At 45.3% G+C, this 21,145-nt stretch overlaps 1 protein-coding gene across 2 annotated transcripts in view; it reads left to right on the top strand.

Moving 5' to 3' along the window:
* The first annotated feature begins 5,868 nt into the window (after positions 1 to 5,868).
* The window catches only part of fbln5 (fibulin 5), a 65,659-nt gene continuing 50,382 nt past the window's right edge, over positions 5,869 to 21,145 (top strand). For both annotated transcript variants that reach the window (XM_078234311.1, XM_078234312.1), the window contains exons 1-2: positions 5,869 to 6,031; positions 19,575 to 19,656. In XM_078234311.1, coding sequence (XP_078090437.1) covers positions 6,018 to 6,031; positions 19,575 to 19,656 — 96 coding nt within the window. In that variant the 5' untranslated portion in view covers positions 5,869 to 6,017. The remainder of the gene's footprint in view (positions 6,032 to 19,574; positions 19,657 to 21,145) is intronic.

The following is a 21,145-nucleotide window of genomic DNA, read 5'->3' on the forward strand; positions in this document are numbered from 1 at the left end:
AATTTAGCATAGCCAATCAACCTAACCCGCACACCTTTGGCATGTGGGAGGAAACCGGAGCACCCGGAAGAAACCCACGCAGACATGGAGAGAACATGCGGACTCCACACAGACAGTGACCCAAGCCGAGAATCGAACCCAGGTCAATGGTGCTGTGAGGCAGCAGTGCCAACCACTGTGCCACCATGCCAATTTGAGAAATGATTTCATTTATTTCAGATATTTTTGCATAGTTCCTATTATTCAACACTTTATCAGAGTTCACTAAGTTAGTATTAGTGGTTATAGTATATTTTAGAATAATCTATAATGCTTGTAGCAGATGGAAGAAGCATGTAGCAGAAAAGTCTTCAGTGGGTTTTACTGTGAAATCCTGATGAATGGTGAAGAAATATAGAAAGGCTGTCATTCACTGAACTAGTTGTGTAATTAGCAATTTCTGGTTGTCATTAGAGTCTGCTTTATTTCTCTATCGCTCAGATCATTTGGAACAGTGAACAGCTGCACAACCAGCTGTAGAGGCATTGCAAATCTGAAATGTTGTTACTTTAATGAAATAGGCTTATCATTGTTATTTTTGTGAGGCGGTGTGATTTCGGAATTATTTTACAGCTGCTCTTTGTTAACTGTTACCATATCTTTTCTTAACCGGGGCCTTTAGCTTTAACTGGAGCTATCCCCCTTTTTTAACTGGATCAGTTGCCCTGTTGTTAACTGGAGGTTTCCCCCTGTTGGTAACTGGATCAGTTCCCCTGTTGTTAACTGGAGGTTTCCCCTTGTTGGTAACTAGAGCTGTCCCCCTTTGTAAACTGGAATTCTCCCCTGTTAACTAATGGATTCTAACTGCTGAACACCTGAACTCCATCATTATTTCTGCCGCATTCGCGTTTTTGACTGAGGCGAACAAATATATTTATATATTTAAAAATACTTTTAATATATTAAAAGGCAGAATCACTTAATATTCCAATATATACTTTAAATCATGTCTCATTCATTTTAATACTGTTATTGCATTCACATATGACCAAACTGTTAACAATAGGGCGAAAGCTTCAGTTTACAAGATGGACAGCTCCAGTTAATAATGGGGAGAAAGCTCAAATAACAACAGGCGGACTGCTCCAGTTAACAACAGCTCTCTGCCTGTTGTTAAGTGGAACAGTCCGCTTGTTGTTATTTGAGCTTTCTCCCTATCGTTAACTGGAGCATTCCGCCTGTCGTTAACTGACGTCTTTCTATCAAAGCTGAGGATGGTTGAGAGATCAAATAATGCTTCACTTTTTCAGAACATGGTCATTTCCAGGCCAGGTGTCACATGGGTTGAATGGTTTGAACCAATTCCCTTAAATGACATACACAAATACACTTCCAGCATGATGTCTATGTATTTTTACTTTTCACCCTCGGAGCTGACTCAGTCCATCTAATCGATTGTCCAGGATGAAGGATGCTCTGCAATGTATTTAAAGAATAGGCACTGATGAAATGGCACAGTGGTTCGCACTGCTGCCTCACAGTACCAGGGACCCAGGTTTGTTTCCCGGCTTGGGTCACTGTCTGTGTGGAGTTTGCATGTTCTCCCCATGTCTCCGTGTGTTTCCTCCGGATGCTCCGGTTTCCTCCCACACTCCAAAGATGTGCAGGTTAGGTGGATTGGCCGTGCTAAATTGCCCCTTAGTATCCAATGATGTGTAGGTTAGGGGGATTAAAGGATAAATAAGTGCGATTACAGGAAAGGGTTGGATGCTCTATCGGAGAGTTGGTGCAAACTCAATGGGCTGAATGGCCTCCTTTTGCGCTGTAGAGATTTGATGATTCTATAAAAGTACCAGTGATGAAACCCTGAAATATACCTCTTCTTCAAATTGTCCAAGAAACTCCATTATCTGAATCTGGCATTAACATCTTTTTCTTTTGTAGTCAGTCCCTCAGGAACAAGGATGACCTGCTTGCCCTCCGGTTCCATGGGTTCTGGGATGGCCGCAAAGTCCAATACATGATCTGCAGACTCTGCCAGCTGTGGGGCAGATTGTGCTTGAAGGCTTGAGTAGATGAGGTGTTTGGAGGTTTGTGCACGCCCTCCGATGCCTTCGCTTTGCCTCTGCATGTTTACAACAACATCTCCTGGTGTATTTGGTGCCTTAATGGCTGAACCTTCTCCATTTTGGTCGAGCCATGAGCCATGAGTCCATGTCCTCTTCAGAGATTGAGGACATCCCGAGACCATCCCCGCTCTCCTCCTGGGAGTCTCCCACTGTGACTGAGTAGAGCAGTTGTTTCAGCAGTCTGGTGTCATGTCCCACCCAGCGGGGCTGGGTTTCAGAATCACTGTCTCAACGTTAGGTATATTGGGCTTGGGCGAGAATGCTACCTTTCTCGTCATTAGATTTGGAGGATCTTGTGAAGGTGCAAGACTTGCAATACTTCTCCAGTGCCTGCTGTAGGTTGTCCAAAGTATGTAGGAGTGTGGGGATCACTGTTGCCTGGTAAAACATGACCTTAGTTTTAAAAACTTTATTCATGGGATTTGAGGATTACTGGCTGGGCCAGTGTTTATTACCCATCATGAATTGCCATTGAATTCAATGGCTTGCTAGACTATTTAAGAGTCTGTGGATCTGGAGGCCAGACCATGTCAGATTTCCTTTCTTCTTGAATCAGCTGAGATTTTATGACAATCATGGCTAGATTTTTAATTCCAGATATTTGTATTGAGTTCAAATTTCACCAGCTGCCTTGGAGGGATTTGAACTCGGGTCCCTGGAACATTATCCTGGGTCTCTAGGTTATTAGTCCAGTGACAATACCACTACGCCACCACCTCCCTTAAGTCTTGATTTTGTCATCCTGGTCTCTATTACTCAATACTTACTGGTTATATTGCACTGATACCGGCTCCATTCTCCCAGCAGAATCCGAACCACAGGAATGTTGGCTCCAACACACATCTTTGATGTCCAAACGAGGACTAAAGAGAAACTTTCCTGAAGGTCCTCTGTAAATCACCAAAGGAAAATGTGCTATACTGGAGCAGCTCAGCTCACATGATGCAGAAACACCCAACCCATCATTGTGATGGCATGAAAATATTTAAGTATAAAATACTTCAAGTCTCGAAGTTGTTTTGCGATAATGGAACAAACTTTTCTGGTCAATATCAAGCAAATAGTGCTAGCCCTTCATTGCACTTTCATTAGCCACACACATCTCTGTGAACCTTAGCACTGGAACTTCAATTAAAACTTAAAACCAGTGCGTTTCCCTGTGACAGGTGATGTGGGACATGTTTGAACTGGCCACATAAATGCAGCTCCTTGACTGATCAGAATTCAGAATCCTTTTGAGGCACTCAGAGTGGGATTTTCCAGTCGCGCTTTCCCCAAAACAGGAAAAGCCCACCTAAGATCAACGGATCTTTGCATGATTCTCCCCCCCCCCTCCACCCACTACAATTCCCGTGGCGGGCCAGATGGGAAAATTCCACCCTCAGAGCCTGCGAGAGGCGGACCATGGAAAGGTTCGTTGACCTCGGGTTTATATGGTTTCGGGACAAGCGAGGCTGTTAATTCCTGCCCTCAGAGTCTGAACCAGGAAATATAAACTAGATGTGTAGATTAGAATAGTTGATTCAATAAAATAAAGACTTGGATTTCTATAATGTTTTTCACAACCTGCGAATGTCTCAAAGTCCTTTGTTGCCAATGACATACTTTTGAAACATAGCCACTGTTGGAGTGTAGGAAACTGTCAAGTTGCACATAGCAAACACCTCCGAGCGGCACTGTGGAATTAACCAGATCATCTGATTTGGTGATGTTGATTGAGGTATAACCATTTTCCAGGGGCAATTCTGCTGCTCTTCTTTGTGACAGTATGTGGGATCTTTTATGTCCTCCGCAGCAAGCAGATGGAGCCTCCATTTAACATTTTATCTGAAAAACAGCACCCTCTGACAATGCAGCACTCCCTCAGAACTGCACTGAAGTGTTGGCCTTGAGCCTCGGAGTGCCTCTCGAATTCAGAACACCTCGTGAGTCAGAGGCAAAGGTGCTGCCAACCGGGTCAGGACTGGCACTGACAAATCCAAATGGTGGAAGGATTTATGAATTCCGCAACCCATGAAACCCATGGAGGCTGGTCCAGGCATCAATGGTGCTTCCTGGATGTCAGCATTCCACTGGATATCAAACCAAAATTAAGAGCTGGATCTCAGGTCTCCATTTAATTGCCATTTTGTCCCTCCGATACTTCCCTGCTCTCGGCTGGTCACCACTCCACCTTTGAGTCAGGGAATTTGACTTAAACTGCAAATGTAAACTTGCACACCCAACATTGTCCTGGGTGATCAATCACCACGTTTACCTAGCATTTCACTGAAATATAGAAGATAGGATCAGGAAGAGGCCATTTGGTCCTTCGAGCCTGCTCCGCCATTCATTAAGATCATATCTGATCATCCAACTCAATAGCCTAATCCTGCTTTTTCCCCATAACCTTTGATCCCATTCACCCCAAGTGCTATATCCAGTCTTCTCTTGAATTCTTTCAATGTTTTGGCATCAACTACTTCCTGTGGTAATGAATTTCACAGGCTCACCACTCTTTGGGTGAAGAAATGTCTCCTCACCTCCGTCCTAAATGGTCTACCCTGAATCCTCAGACTGTTACTCCTGGTTCTGGACTCCCCCACTATCGGGAACATCCTCCCTGCATCTACCCTGTCTAGACCTGTTAGAATTTTAAAAGTCTCTATGAGATCCCCCCACATTCATCTGAACTCCAACGAAAGCAATCCTAACCTAGTCGCGCTCTCCTCACACACCAGTCCCGCCATCCTCGGAATCAGCCTGGTAAACCTTCGCTGCACTACCTCAAGAGCAAGAACATCCTCAGAAAAGGAGACCAAAACTGCACACAATACTCTAGGTGTGGCCTCACCAAGGCCCTGTATAATTGCAACAATGTACTCAAAACCTCTCGCGATGAAGGCCAACATACCATTTGCCTTCTTTACCGCCTGCTACACCTGCATGCTTACCTTCAGCGACTGGTGCACAAGGACACCCAGGTCCCGCTGCACATTGCAAAGGAGAATGACACCTCCGAATACTCCTTATATACACTGTCTCAGTGAGATCTGTGCAGATACTAATTAAGACACCTCAGGATCATGAGGCCCAAAGTGGAGACTGTTTCAGCTCGACTCCATGGTGAAGGTGACAAATGACAATGGGCTGCCTTCGTTCCAAGGCACCCGTGGTGAGAGCTGGACCTCTCTCTGCAACGCAATGTGTAGCTGCGAACATGCTTCACCGCCTCTGCACCCACCGCCTGTAAAAGGTGCAGTAACATTCCCCCAGACTCCCATCCATTCGAAGGAAAAAATTGGCACAAGTGTTCCGTATATCCCGTTTAAATTGGTACTGACTTTATAGCAAACATCAGTGTGTTGGCGCTTTTCCAGAATAATTTTAAACTAATACAAATTCAGATCCCATGAGCTAACGTAGAAAAGCAATGACCCATCAGATTTTGCAGTTTCAACACGCCGAAGGTTTCTAACTTTCCAAGAGGACGGAGCATTGAGCCTGAAACTGCCAAGATCCACAAGCTGGTTGTGGGAACTCACGCCAGTTGGTGCTTGGTAATTTGAACCAGCTGTCAGCAACACACACAGACTCCCATTTGCGTTTTTAAGCGTACTTCCAGGGTGAAGTGTTCATTTTTAGCATTCTTTGTCCAATTGGTTTAACGCTGCATTGAAAGGGGGGCTTGAACGAGAACCAGGTGCTGCTCACTCCGAGACCAGTATCTCCGAGATAAGGTGGGGGGGCGGGGGGGAGAAAAAAAACTTGCGTGGAGGAAGGACCGTCAGCTTTTTACAAATTGAAATCCGGCAGCTACACAAATCTCAAAGGAGCCTATTAGAGAGAAAAGGGGAAATACAAGCAGTTCTGCCGAACATCTGTGCCCTGGAGTTTTAATTCTACTTTTCAGGGAAACACAACACTTGAATGAAAAAAATCAGGTAGGTGAGTTCTGCAATAAACGACTGAGAACAGCTCATTCTCCAGGTTAACAGGGTACTCACCTTAGGAAGTGTGATTTTCTCTATAAGCTAGCCTATTGTATTAACATTGCTGGAGAATACATGTAAAATAGGGGTGTGGTGACATGGTAAATGATCTGTGTCAAACCCACAATTATCGTACCACGTATTGTTTTAATCTCTATAATAGAGCGAGGGCAACTTGATGAAGTTTCAACCATAAAGGCTTTATTGCCAATAGAATGTTTATATATATAAGATCATCAAAGTAAGACTAGACTAAAAGTGCGACTGCTCCTGTGTATTCCCGGACAGCCACTCCTTGACCTGCGCTCTGCGCCCTCCTGCGGATTGCCTCGGCTTCCCGCCGGAGCAATCCATAGGATCCTCGCTGGTCATGTGGTCCTCGGAACATGCCCACCCCTCCCCCTTCAAAGGCCATGCTACTACAATCCTGATGATCAGAATATTATCAGATTCTGATCAGACTGAATGATGGAATCCCTACAATGCAGAAGGAGGCCATTCGACCCATCGAACCTGCACCAACTCAGCATCTTAACCAGGTCCACACCATCCACTACAGCGAGGTTGGAGAGTTTGTCAGCCAGCCTATTCTCCATTCACTACCTGCCTGCCCAATCCCCGTAACCCCTAATCTACCTTGCCTACACAGCTTGGGACATTAAGGGGCAGTTTAGCAAGGCCAATCCACCTAACCTGCACATCTTTGGACACAATTTATTTTATTCATTCAAGAAATATAGGCTTTGCTGGCTAGGCCAGTATTTATTGCCCATCTCTAATTGCCCTTGAGGAGCTAGATTCACAATTAGTGAATCAAAAAATTATTTCCATATAAATTACTCCTGACACAAAATCAGGCTATAACTCTCATTTCTTGTATACTTCAGCAGAAGACCTTAAATTTTTGAAATTGTTATTTAAAATTTTTAATCGGTTTGATATATTTTGGGCATTGGGCTTGACATTTTTCGAATAATAAAATTATTTCCGTAGATTGGCTTTTAATTTGCAAGAAAAAAATCAAATATTGTAATAAAAATGTCGGGTGCGATCTTACCTGCCGTTCACGCCACGCTCCCACTACAGCGAGGTTGGGGAGTTTGGCGGCCAGCCTATTCTCCATTCACTACAGTGAGATGGGAAAATCCCGCCGCCGTGAGCGGTGGTAAGATTGGAGTCAAAGTATTGCAGAAAATGTGGAAAATAATGTGCATCCAAGTATAACATCTATTCAGAACAGAAAACGCTCGAAGTACTCAACGGGTCAGGCAGCATCTGTGGAGAGAGAAACAGAGTTAACGTTTTGAGTCGAATATGACTTTTTCGGAACACGGTATCAGGATCTGTTCTAAAGAAGGGTGTTTGGTTGCACATTATTAATGAAAAAGCAGCATTCAGTGACCCATAGTTTAAACCTATCTCAGTGCTTCCTTAGTCAGCCAGAAAGCTGAGATGGGGGGAGGTGATGGCCTAGTGGTATTATCGCTAGACTATTAATCCAGAAACTCAGCTAATATTCTGGGGACCTGGGTTCGAATCCCACCACGGCAGATGGTGGAATTTGAATTCAATAAAAAATAATCTGGGATTAAAAGTCTGTGATGAGCATGGGACCATTGTTGATTGTCGGAAAAACCCATCTGGTTCACTAATGTCTTTTATCGAAGGAAATCTGCCATTCTTACCTGGTCTGGCCGACATGTGACACCAGAGCCACAGCAATGTGGTTGACTCTCAACTGCCCTTGAAATGGCCTAGCAAGCCACTCAGTTGTATCAATCACTACGATGTCAATAAAAAGGAATGAAACCGCACAGACCACCTTGCATCGACCTAGGTACCGGAAAAGACAGCGGCAAAACAAACAGCCCCGTCAACCCGGCAAAGTCCTCCTTACTAACATCTGGGGGCTAGTGCCAAAATTGGGAGAGCTATCTCACAGACTAGTCCAGCAACAGCCTGACAGTCATTTTCATGGAATCATACCTTACAGATAACACTCCATTGTCAACCCTGGATATGACCTGTCCCACTGGCAGGAGAGGCCCAGCAGAGGTGGCGGTGCAGTGGTTGACAGTCAGGAGAGAGTTGCCCTTGGAATCCGCAATGCTCTATGATATAGTTCAATCATTCCAAAGAGTTTGTGTGGTTTGACCTGCCTGGCGTTAGCTTGGAATTGCTGCCCTTATTCATTTTAAATTGTTATCATTTGTTCTGTCTTTCCTCATTGCGTAAGCCTGTTTATAATTCCCAGGACCACACTTCTGGCTGCTTGTAAAAATTGGAACGCTATTCATTCTCAGATTTCTGGCGCTATCGCTGGATTTAATGAGGCTTGAAAATATCCCACTGCAGGTCCAGTTATCTGAATATTCAACCACTCCAGATTTTTTTAATGACCATTTTGTAACTAATCTCTGTGATCTCCAGGATTTTGCAAGCTGGCAAAGTGGCAGTCATGTGGAACCAAACAAATCCCCTTCCCGCTCGCCTACACATATGTCTCAGATTACAGAAAAGAGAGTCGTCAGTGATGCTATGTAACAGCAGGGATTGGAGGTCAGACTCTACCTTCAGAATTGGCAGTGACATCGCAGGCATGGCTTATGGTTTATCAATTTCTTGAGAAATGCAACAAAGTTCATCATGAACAGATGAATTAGGAGCCGGAGTAGGCCATTCAGCCCCTCAAGCTTGCTCGCACGATGGCACAGTGGTTAGCGCTGCTGCCTCACAGCACCAGGGACTCCGGGTCAGTTCCAGCCTTGGGTCACTATTTGTGCGGAGTCTGCACGTTCTCCCCGTGTCTGCGTGGGTTTCCTCCAGGTGCTCCGGTTTCCTCTCATACTCTGAAAGACGTGCTGGTTAGGTGCATCGGCCATGCTAAATTCTCTCTCGGTGTACCTGCACAGGCGGCAGAGTGTGGCGACTCGGGGATTTTCACAGTAACTTCATTTCATTGTAATATAAGCCGACTTGTGACACTAATAAACTTTAAACTCATGGCTGAACTGATTGTGGCCTCTACTTTCCTATCTACCTCCTCCCCCCCCCATCTACCTTTGACTTCTTTGTCAATCAAGAGTCTATCTAACTCAGCCTTAGAAATATTCAATGACCCTGCCTCCACTGCTTTTGATTTGATTTATTATTGTCACATATATTAACATACAGTGAAAAGTATTGTTTCTTGCACGCTATACAGGCAAAACATACCGTTCATAGAGAAGGAAACGAGAGAGTGCAGAATGTAGTGTTACAGTCATAGCTAGGGTGTAGAAAAAGATCAACTTAATGCAAGGTAAGTCCATTCAAAAGTCTGACAGCAGCAGGGAAGAAGCTGTTCTTGAGTCGGTTGGTACGTGACCTCAGACTTTTGTATCTTTTTCCCAAAGGAAGAAGGTGGAAGAGAAAATGTCTGGGGTGCGTGGGGTCCTTAATTATGCTGGCTGCTTTGCCGAGGCAGCGGGAAGTCAATGGACAGAGTCAATGGATGGGAGGCTGGTTTGCGTGATGGATTGGGCTATATTCACTACCTTTTGTAGTTCCTTGTGGTCTTGGGCAGAGCAGGAACCATAGCAAGCTGTGATACAACCAGAAAGAATGCTTTCTATGGTGCATCTGTAAAAGTTGGTGAGAGTTGTAGCTGACATGCCAAATTTCCTTAGTCTTCTGAGAAAGTAGAGGCGTTGGTGGGCTTTCTTAACTATAGTGTCGGCATGGGAAGACCAGGACAGGTTGTTGGTGATCTGGACACCTAAAACCTTGAAGCTCTCGACCCTTTCTACTTCGTCCCTGTTGATGTAGACAGGTGTATGTTCTCCTTTACGCTTCCTGAAGTCGATGACAATCTCCTTCATTTTGTTGACATTGAGGGAGAGATTATTGTTGCCACACCAGTTCACCAGATTCTCTATCTTATTCCTGTACTCTGTCTCATCATTGTTTGAGATCCGACCCACTATGATGGTGTCGTCAGCAAACTTGAAAATCGAATTGGAGGGGAATTTGGCCGCACAGTCATAGGTGTGTAAGGAGTATAGTAGGGGGCTGAGAACACAGCCCCGTGGGGCACTGATGTTGAGGATGATTGTGGAGGAGGTGTTGTTGCCTATCCTCACTGATTATGGTCTGTGAGTTAGGAAGTTCAGGATCCAGTTGCAGAGGGAGGTGCCGAGGCCCAGGCCACAGAGTTTGGAGATGAGTTTCGTGGGAATAATAGTGTTGAAGGCTGAGCTGTAGTCAATAAATAGGAGTCTGACATAGGTGTCCTTGTTATATAGGTGTTTCAGGGTTGAGTGCAGGGCCAGGAGGAAACCCACGCATTTGCTGTGGACCTGTTGCGGTGGTAGGCAAGCTGTAGTGGATCCAGTTAGTCCGGGAGGCTGGAATTGTTTCGCGCCATGACTAACCTTTCGAAGCACTTCATAATGATGTCCACTTCTGCAGAAGAGAATTCCACAAACCAACGACTCCCTTATAGACCAGAAAATTCCCCTCATTTACGTCTTAAATAGGAGACCACATATTTAAAACTAAGTCCTCAGGTTCTAGTCTCTCCCACAAGGGGAAACATCCATCAGCACCTACCCTGTCAAGTCCCCTCAGGATGTCTCAATAAGATCACCTCGTATTCTTCTAATAGGGGGGAGGAGGGGTGGAGGGGAGGGGGGGGAGGAGGGGTGGAGGGGAGGGGGGGGTGGAGGGGAGGGGGGGTGGAGGGGTGGAGGGGAGGGGGGGGTGGAGGGGAGGGGGGGAGGAGGGGTGGAGGGGAGGTGGGGGGAGGAGGGGTGGAGGGGAGGGGGGGTGGAGGGGAGGGGGGTGGAGGGGAGGTGGGGGGAGGAGGGGTGGAGGGGAGGAAGGGGGGAGGTGGGGTGGAGGGGTGGAGGGGTGGAGGGGAGGGGGGGAGGGGGGGAGGAGGGGTGGAGGGGAGGGGGGAGGAGGGGTGGAGGGGAGGGGGGGGTGGAGGGGAGGAGGGGGGGCAGGGTGGGGTGGGGTGGGGGGGAGGAGGGGGGCGGGGTGGGGGGTGGATGAGCGGTGGAAGAGCAGGAGGGAGTGGGGCCATGGAAGGCGAGAGAAATACCAACTAAGCGACAGCTGACAACTTCCCGATGTGAAAATAAAATTTAACAGATTACCTCTTTTTGCAGAAGCCGCAGCAATAGTGGGCACCGGGAAGGTGTCCAATGTTGCTATGACAGCGAAGGGACAGGAGTTTGAGGAAAGAGGAGGCTGTAGGGTTTTGATTTTAAATGGCTGTGTAGCCTGATAATGTCTATCACAGAACAATGGATTGTAACAAGGTGGAACATAAAATGTTTTGTTGTTGATGTTACCTCCCTTTCCTCCTCCCCTGAGCCTGAAATGAACTACCTGGCTGTCCAGATATCGCTGGGAGACTGTCACTAATAGGTAAAAATCATTCTGATCCAGGATTCCTGCTGGATTGGAAAGTCCAACCTTTAATGTTAAATGTGTACTTCCATTTTCATATTCTCCACAAAACTATGCAGTAACCTGGGGCAGGATTCTCCCATTTGTGATGGAGGGTGGCTCCGATGGTCCTCATCCCACTGACCAGAATGGTGGGATCCAGCGTCAGATTCTGTGCTCGGAGCCTCATTAATTATGCACAGGCAGGTAAAATTCTGGCCACCTAGTTTCTGGAGTTTGTTAGAACAATCACGTATAAGTGACATGGTAGCACAGTGGTTAGCACTACTGCCTCACAGTGCCAGGGACCTGGGTTCGATTCCCAGCTTGGGTCACTGCCTGTGTGGAGTCTGCACGCTCTCCTCGTGTCTGCGTGGGTTTCCTCCGGGCGCTCTGGTTTCCTCCCACAGTCTGAAAGACGTGTTGGTTAGGTACATTAGCCATGATAAATTCTCCCTCAGTGTACCCGAACAGGTGCTGGAGTGTGTGACTCGGGGATTTTCACAGTAACTTCATTGCAGTGTTAATGTAAACCTACTTGTGACACTAATAAATAAAGTTTAAATAGAGAGGTAACAAAAGCTTCGATAAGGACTCAGGAGTAGATCAGTTGATGCAAGGTTGTATCTGGTGATATTATAGAGGTGAAAAGAGACCATCTTGGTCATGGTGTGGCTTCTCAGGATCAAATATAATATTTAGGTTGAGGAAGCTTTTGGTCCAGCCTCAGGTAATTGCCATGGAGAGAGATAGAATTGGTTGGTAAAGGAATGGAGTTTGTGAGGAGGATCCTGTTATTTTATTAGAAGAGGTTTCGGTTCATCCAAGATTGGATGTCAGGAGATCCACCATGAGCTGATACCCTCTCCAACTTTCTTCCACTTCTGGATTATTTCCCTCACTCCTATCATCTCTACTGCTATGTAATTCACACACTTGGACTCCGATTCTGGAACGTTCTCCTGCACATGCTCAATCATCTATAAATTGCAACTCATTTAATCTTCCACAATCCTGCCAGTCACCACTGTGAAACTCAATTGATTCTTCCAACTGCAAGAAATGGATTCTCACTTTCCCTTTCGACCCACCCTATGACCTGACCTCGGTGAACTCCTCCAGCCTCCTTTCCCACGTCGTTCCGGTATTCTTTTGGCACTGAACAGTGGTTTATTCCTCACACCCCATCCACGTTTTCACTCCTACATTACAATATAGCAATGGTTGCAAAATATCGCAAAGTCTAAAATAATTAAAATAATCAAATCTACCCAAAGTATAAATGCAGGATGTGAAATCCACATGAAAAAGAAATGCAGGAGATACAAATCCACCCAAACATCAGTACAGGATATTCAAACAAATAACTTATAAAATTTATGCTAACAATCAAAGTATAAAACATGTCTTGTCTCTGCTACAAGGAGGTCTTATCTGAGACCTCTACTCTCTGCTTGGTCAGGGATCGTAAGATCTGACATTAATGTTTGCCTACAGGTAAAATTTAAAGGAAGTCTTTTGCTTTAAGAATAAAATAATCATTCATATTTGTTAGCCAGTTTTCAGCTTTCCTTATTGTCTTCTGACAATTCTTGAGAGTTAATCAATGTGTATGCGTGCAGGTATGTGGGTGTAGGCTTGTAATGGGCAGTCCCAAGGTCTTGGCTTGCACCAAGCAATCTCAAAGCTAGCAACTTCTTTCTGGGTTTTATTTAAAGTTGTTTTCTACTTTGTTTTCCCCGGCAAATTCTTTATGAATTGGGTTAAATCCTTAACAGGCTCGCTGTAGAGCAATCTGGCTAATACCATTGACCCAATCTGTCCTTGTGATCCTGAAAGTTTATTCATCTTTCATGCCCATCCAATTTGAAATCATTGCTTGTCTCCACTTCCATCACCCTTGTTGGGTTTTGGGGTTGCACAGTGGTAAGCACTACTGTCTCTCAGCCCCGGGGACCCGGGTTCAATTCCCGGCTTCGATCACTGTCTGTGTGGAGTTTGCACATTCTCCCTGTATCTGTGTGGGTTTCCTCGGGTGCTCCAGTTTCCTCCCACATCTGAAAGATGTGTGGGTTAGGTGGATTGGCCATGCTAAATTGCCCCCTAGTGTCATGAGGACTGGCTAGGGTAAATGCATGTGGCTATGGGGATAGGGCCCGGGTGGGTTATGGTCAATGCAGACTCGATGGGCTGAATGGCCTCCTTCTGCACTGTAAGATTCTACGATTCTATGTACTGAGTTCCAGGTCACGCACTGTGTAAAAAAAAGTTCTTCATGTTCCCCTGGCCCAAAACCTTAAACCTGCGCTCTTTAGCCATTGTACCGTCACCATATGGAAACAACTTTTCTTTGTCTACCTTATCTAAACCTGTCATGATCTTGTACACTCTATCAAATCTCCCCTCAATCTCCGTTACCCCAAGGAGAATAAGCTCAGTTTCTCCAGCCTTATGGCGACATTTCCTCATCCCCGGAATAATTCTTGTACATCAGATTGTCATTAAAAACTCCAAGTGCTCCGCTAGCTCTGTAAATGTGTTAATAAAACTCTTGCCTATTTCTGGTAGGTCTTGCACCAAGTTAAAGCTCTCCCGCTCAAAAACCATGGGGGCAGGAAGTTTGATTTTTAAAAAATAATTGTCGTATCTCCACCATTACACTTTTATAAAGAAAATCAGGGTAATAGAACAATGAAATTTGGACCCCTCTCAGGTGATTTGTTGCTGTTTTATGAGCCAATCATGTGCATGTATCATGTAGGGTGAAAGGATGTGATACCTGAAATACAATAAGCAGGATAGGAGCTTGGAGAGTATTAATAGTTAATCTTCTCTGACATTGCCTAATACACAGTTGGCATGTGTCCCGCAAGGGTAGGGGAGGCATGTTAAATAGGAAGGGGCAGGTAAAGTGGTGTGGGCACCCACTACCCTCATAATACAGGGGGTGTGCAGGCATTGAAATTGCCAGCCCACTCACCATTTTTAAATGAACACGTAGTGGTCAATTAGTTTGTTTATTAGTGTCACAAGTAGGTTTACATTAACACAGCAATGAAGTGACCGTGAAAATCCCCTAGTCGCTACACTCCGGCGCCTGTTTGGGTACACTGAGGTAGAATAAATGCACCTAATCAGCATGTCTTTCAGGCTGTGGGAGGAAACCGGAGCACCCCGAGGAAACCCACGCAGACACGGGGAGAACGTGCAAACTCCGCACAGACAGTGACCCAAGCCGGGAATCAAACCCGGGTCCCTGGCGCTGAGAGGCAGCAGTGCTAACCACTGTGCCATCGTGCCTTCCTAAATAATTAAAAACTAATACAGGTACAAAAATAAGTTAAAATATTGATCTTTAACTAAGTTGCAGAGTGGGGATGATGGTGGAGTACCAAAAGGAGGAAGTTATTCTTTAGATGTGTCGAGTCTTGGCCGGGTCCCATCGAGAGCACAGCATTCAGCTGTGGACACAAACCACAGGGAGGATATAGGTGTTATTTAAAGTTGTTTTTTACTTTGCTTTCCCTGCTCTTGGTAAATTCTTTGGGGCAGCACAGTGACACGGTGGTTAGCACTGCTGCCTCACAGCGTCAAGGACCTGGGTTCGATTCCCGGCTTGGGTGACTGTGCGGAGTCTGCACGTTCTCCCCATGTCTGCGTGGGTTTCCTCCCACAGTCCAGAAATGTGCGGGTTAGGTTGATTGGCCATGCTGAATTGCTTCTGAGTGCCGAGGGGATTAGCAGGTAAATATGTGGGGTTATGTGGGTAGGGCTTGGGTGGGATTGTTGTCAATGCAGGCTCGATGGGCCAAATAGCAGGGTAAATATGTGGGATTATGCGGGTCGGGCCTGGGTGGGATTGTTGTCAATGCAGGCTCGATGGGCCGAATGGCCTCCTTCTTCACTGTAGGATTCTATGATTCTATCTTGACCTTTCTGGGAGTGCAGCACTGATTTACCAGAATGATAATGGGGTTGAGAGGGTTACAGTGTGAGGATAGACTGCAAGGACTTGGCTCTCAACACCCATGTGCTATTTTGATACGATTACAATGTCAGGAATGAAATCAACTGAGCTGATTGCGAGTTGTTCAGGTATCATTGATTCCATAAAACCGCTTAGATCCCCAATTTGTGTTTGTGGTGGCCAATCGCGGTTGCTCGCGTGTTTACTTAGCTCAGTATCAGTTTCTGTGGGAAAGAAAACAGTGAGGAATTTTTATTAAATTACCGCAGGAAACATTTAGAGTAAATTACTGTAACTAAACAATTGCAGCTGCCTCATGCCATAATCCTGCCTCATGCTGATAAATACCTGAACACTCAAATCCATTTGTACAATTATCTTCCATTTATTAGGCACTTCTAAATGATCTAAGTGACATGTTATTAAATAAGCTTGCTCGCTACAAATAGGTGACATCCCTTATAGCAGTGAATTGCACCCTCTCATAGAATCATAGGTAGAATCATAGAAACCCAACACATTTGTCACATTCTGGGTAAGAGTTTTTGGAATTTTATCATGTCTCACAGTTAAAAATTAGTTAGAATCGTAGAATCCCTACAGTGCAGGAGGAGGTCATTTGGCCCATCGAGTCTGTACCAACAATAATCCCACCCAAGACCTATCCCTGTAACCCCACATATTTACCCTGATAACCCCCTTGATACTAAGGGGTAATTTAACATGGCCAATCAACCTAACCTGCACATTTTTCAAGTGTGGGAGGAAACTGAAGCACCCAGAGGAAACCCACACAAATATAGGAAGAATGTGCACACTCCACACAGTCAACCGAGGCCGGAATTGAACGCAGGTCCCTGGAACTGTGAGGCAGCAGTGCTAACCACTGTGCCACCGTGCCACCCCTTGAGCTAGGACAACTGTGAAAATCGTTTAAAAAAGGACTCTAGTTGTTCAACATCTGTCCAAGTGAGGCAGTATGGGTTGGGGTAATCTTAGTACCGTTAATAGCGCTCCTGTGTCTGACCCAGTAAGTTCAGTGGTCAAGTCCTACCCTAGACACTTAGCTGCAGTGATGAGGAACTGTAATAATTCTGGTTCACCTAAAATAACAACTATAGTGTTTATTTACACGTAACTATAACACAGAGGCTTGTAGCCCCATGGCTACCAGTCAACTCACAAGAAGATTCTAGAACGGAAACCCCAGCTCAACAAGGGTGATCACCCACCCTGCTCCCTGATCGGTTCCCTGGATCATGTGACGCTTCCTTTTTTATTAATTCATGGGATGTGGGTGTCGCTGGCTGGACCAGCATTTATTGCCCTTCCTTAAGGGCATTTAAGAGTCAACCACATTGCTGTGGCTCTGGAGTCGCATGTAGGCCAGACCAGGTAAGGACATTAGTGAACCAGATGGTTTTTTTACGACAATCGACAATGGTTTCAGGGTCATCGTTAGATTTTTGATTCCAGATGTTTATTGAATTCAAATTTCACCATCTGCAGTGGTGGGATTTGAACCCGGGTCCCCAGAGCATTACCCTGATCTCTGGATTACTAGTCCAATGACAAAACCACTAGGCCACTGCCTCTGTGGATTGACCCTTAAAGGGACAATCACCACAGGAACGCTGCACTGTCATTCTCAATGAGGTGTTGAATTAAGCTCCCATCCTCCTACTGAGTTGCTCAAGTGGGTTTTCAAGATCCAATGGCCCTATTTCGCGAGGAGGGAGCTGCATTTCCAATAAGAAGCTTCAAGGTCATTCACCTCATGGCTGTTTGTGTGATCTTGCTGAGCACCAAACAATTCTATTGCCACAATGCGATGCCTCATGAACTCTTGGTGAGAGGTGTCACAATTTAAGCTTTTTGAGTTATTTTTACAATCCGAATGCTGATGGGTTTGCAGGTAGAATATTGTGCATTGCAAGAGTTATGCGGGATGATTCTCCTGTCAGGAGACGGGGACCTGAGGAGCACCCAACAAGTGCTGCACACCTGAGGTGCAATGTAGTTCCAGATCTCTTTATGACACACTTGCACTGGTGGACGTCAGAAATTCAGCAGCATTCCAGATGCCCAGCGCTTTGGAGGCCCCAAGATAGGAAATATAAACTCAAATAAAAGCAAAATACTGCAGATGCTGGAAAACTGAAATCAGTACAGAAAAAAGCTGGATAAATTCAGCTGGTCTGGCGGCATTCATGGAGAGAGAAACACATTTAATGTTTCAAGATTTTTCTTTTATTCACTCGTGGGACATGGGCCTCAATGGTTGGCCAACATTTATTGCCCATCCCTAGTTGCCCTTGAGGGCAGTTGAGAGTCAACCACATTGCTGTGGCTCTGGAGTCACATTTAGGCCAGACCAGGTAAGAATGGCAGATTTCCTTCCTTGAAGGACATTAGTGAACCATTTGATTCTGTAGAAGGTATATATGGACTCGAAATGTTTTACTCTGTTTCTCTCACCACGGATGCTGCCAGACCCATTGAGTTTATCCAGCATTTTTCCGTATTAATATGAAAAATGTTTACGATATTTGCTGGTTACCCTATCATTTGAATACACTGCACAAATATAGCCTGGCTTATTCAACATCTGCTGAATAATCCCTGAAGCAGTTGGGTAGGGAGTGACATTTAGAATCATTCTGGGGCAAGAATGAAAATGGGCTGAATGGCCACCTGGAATTCCCTCCTCAAGTCTTTTTACCTCCCTCCCTCCCTCTCTTTAAGATGCATCTTAAAACCTACCTTCGACTGAACTTTTGTTTAATCTCCCAATATCTCTTTTTTTATTATTCTTGTGAGCATCATTGAAAAGCCCAGCATTTATTGTCCATCTCTAATTGCCCTTGAGAAGATGGTGTGAGCTGCCTTCCTGGACTGCTGCAATATGGTGTAGGTACACCCACGGTGCTGATGCAGCTGCCGTCCTCGTCCTTCTAGGGATGGTGGTTGGGGTTGTAGGTTTGGAAGGTGCTAAAAGGAGGTAAGTTGCTACAGTGCATCTAGTAGATGGTAAATATTGTTGCTACTGTGCATTGGTGCTGAAGGGATTGAGTGCTTAAGGTAGTGAATAGGATCTGGAATGGCGTTGAGCTTCTTGAGTGCTGATGTGGAGATGCCGGCGTTGGACTGGGGCGGGCACAGTAAGAAGTCTCACAACACCAGGTTAAAGTCCAACAGGTTTATTTGGAATCACGAGCTTTTGGAACGCTGCTCCTTCATCAGATGAGACACCTGATAAAGGAGCCGCGCTCCAAAAGCTTGTGGTTTCAAATAAACCTGTTGGACTTTAACCTGCTGTTGCAAGACTTCTTCTTGAGTGTGTTGAAGCTGTACTCATCCAGACAAATGGAGAGTATTCCATAACTTGTGCCTTGTGGAAGCTGGATATGCTTTGGGGAGTCAGGAGATGAGTTACTTGCAACATAATTCCAACTCTGTGACTTGCTCTTGTAACCAAAGTATTTATGTGACTGGTTCAATTCAGCGGCTGGCCAATTCAGTGCCCAGGCTGTTGATGGTGGGGATTAGGTGATGGTAATGCTTTGAACATTAAGGGGAGATGGTTAGAATCTCCCTTGTTGGAGATAGTCATTGCCTGACACAAGTATGACGTGGTTGTTGCTTGGTTCATGATAATGTTTATTAAGAACTTTGAGACGTTTAAGTTAAAAGTGCGATACAAATGAGAGTTGTTGTTGCTCTGAGCTTGTGAACTAGAAAACCACGCAGTCTAACAGGAAAAGGATACTGGCCTACAGAGTTTGTGCGATAAACAGTTGCGTATCTGCATTTATTGTATAAATCTTGTAAAACTTTAGCGGTCTTGTGATATTCAATATTTTCACTCCAATTACAGCAAATTGGGATGGGATTGTTGTCAGTGCAGTATCAATGGGCCAAATGGCACCCTTCTACACTGTGGGGTTTCTGTGAAAAACTATAACGGCCATGGGAGAGTATTGGAACAAATCTTTTATTTTACAGGGTTGTGCGTGGAAGTACGTACGTGGTAGGAATGAATGAATGACCATTGAAGTGCATCATCTGTTTTCTCCTTATTGATTCTACTTGCAGGATGTTGACCGTGTTGCTACTGACAGTGCTGCTGATCCAAAATGGGCAAGCTCAGGAGGCTGATTCAGCTGTATCATTTACGGTAATTACCACTGGGAAACTTTAGAAGGATTTTTCACAATAGAGCGAGTGAAGTGTATGTCGTTTAGGAAAAAGACATTCTTCACCAAGGGAAGGAATGAAGAGCTGGTCTAATCCTGTTGGCATGAGGGCAAAAGTGCTCGTGTGTGAATAGGTGATGCAGGGACGGCACAGTGGTTAGCACTGCTGCCTCACAGCACCAGGGACCCGGGTTCAATTCCCGGCTTGGGTCACTGTCTGTGTGGTGTTTGCACATTCTCCCCGTGTCAGTGTGTGTTTCCTCCGGGTGCTCCGGTTTCCTCCCACAGTCTGAAAGACATGCTGGTTAGGTGCTTTGACTCAAACAGGCGCCGGAGTGTGGCAACTAAGGGAATTTCACAGTAACTTCATTGAAATGTTGTAAGCCTTACTTGTGATTAATAAATAAACTTTGAACTTTCATATCAGAAATAAAAGGTACCAAGTTTTGGAAGAATACAGCATTGGGAACCAACACAAGAGTGCATGGTCACTTAAAGGACTGGGTATTTTGGCATAACTGGGGTGAGAGGTGGGAGCAATGCTGGGGGTCAGAGGTGGGAGTAATGCTGGGGGTCAGAGGTGGGAGTAATGCTGGGGATCAGAGGTGGGATATTGCTGGGGGTCAGAGGTAAGAGCAATGCTGATCAGAGGTGAGAGCAATGCTGGGGGTCAGAAGTGAGGGCAATGCTGGGGGCCAGAGGTGGGATATTGCTGGAGGTCAGAGGTGAGAGCAATGCTGATCAGAGGTGGGATATTGCTGGAGGCCGAGTCAGAGGCAAGAGGAGCTTTTACTTTAGTCTGCAAATTGAATCAAATGGATCATAACTACAATACGCTTGCTGTCTTTCAAAAGACAAATTGTTGACGTTTATGTAGAAATATGTAAAACTTTGTACGGATTACAGGGTAAATAGTGATTTATGATTGGAGTTGGGCAATGAGAACATGGTACACACTAAATAGGCAGTTAGTCAATTGGAACGAAGAAACAATACTAAGGTGTGGAACTTCCAATTGTTTAAGTTCACCTTACGCACTCACATTCCATTTCAATGTTCAAATGGGTTCAAATTGTCCTAAGCCATTTACCAAGAAATGGGTTAATGGCGACATAGAAAATAATACGCACAATAATGTATTTTGAGTGAGAGACACTAGAATGAGGGGACACTGTTAAAAATAAGGGGTGGGATTTTCTGACTGCACTCGCCCCAAGACCAGAAAATCCCGCCCAAGGTCAAAGGACCTTTGCATGGGCTGCGTCCCGCCGGCTACGATTCCGGTGGCGGGCGGGATGGGATAGATCCTTGGTTGAAAGGGAGTCAAAGGGTATAAGAAAGAAGGTGAAAATTCAGTTACAATCAGAACAGCCATGATCTTATTGAATGGTGGAGCAGCCTCATGGGGCTGAGTGACCTACTCCCACTCTGAATGTGTAAGTTCATGTCAAGTGTTAATTGTTTCTTTGC

Source organism: Mustelus asterias, chromosome 18, assembly GCF_964213995.1.
Source record: "Mustelus asterias chromosome 18, sMusAst1.hap1.1, whole genome shotgun sequence".
In the NCBI taxonomy this organism is placed as follows: Eukaryota; Metazoa; Chordata; class Chondrichthyes; order Carcharhiniformes; family Triakidae; genus Mustelus; species Mustelus asterias.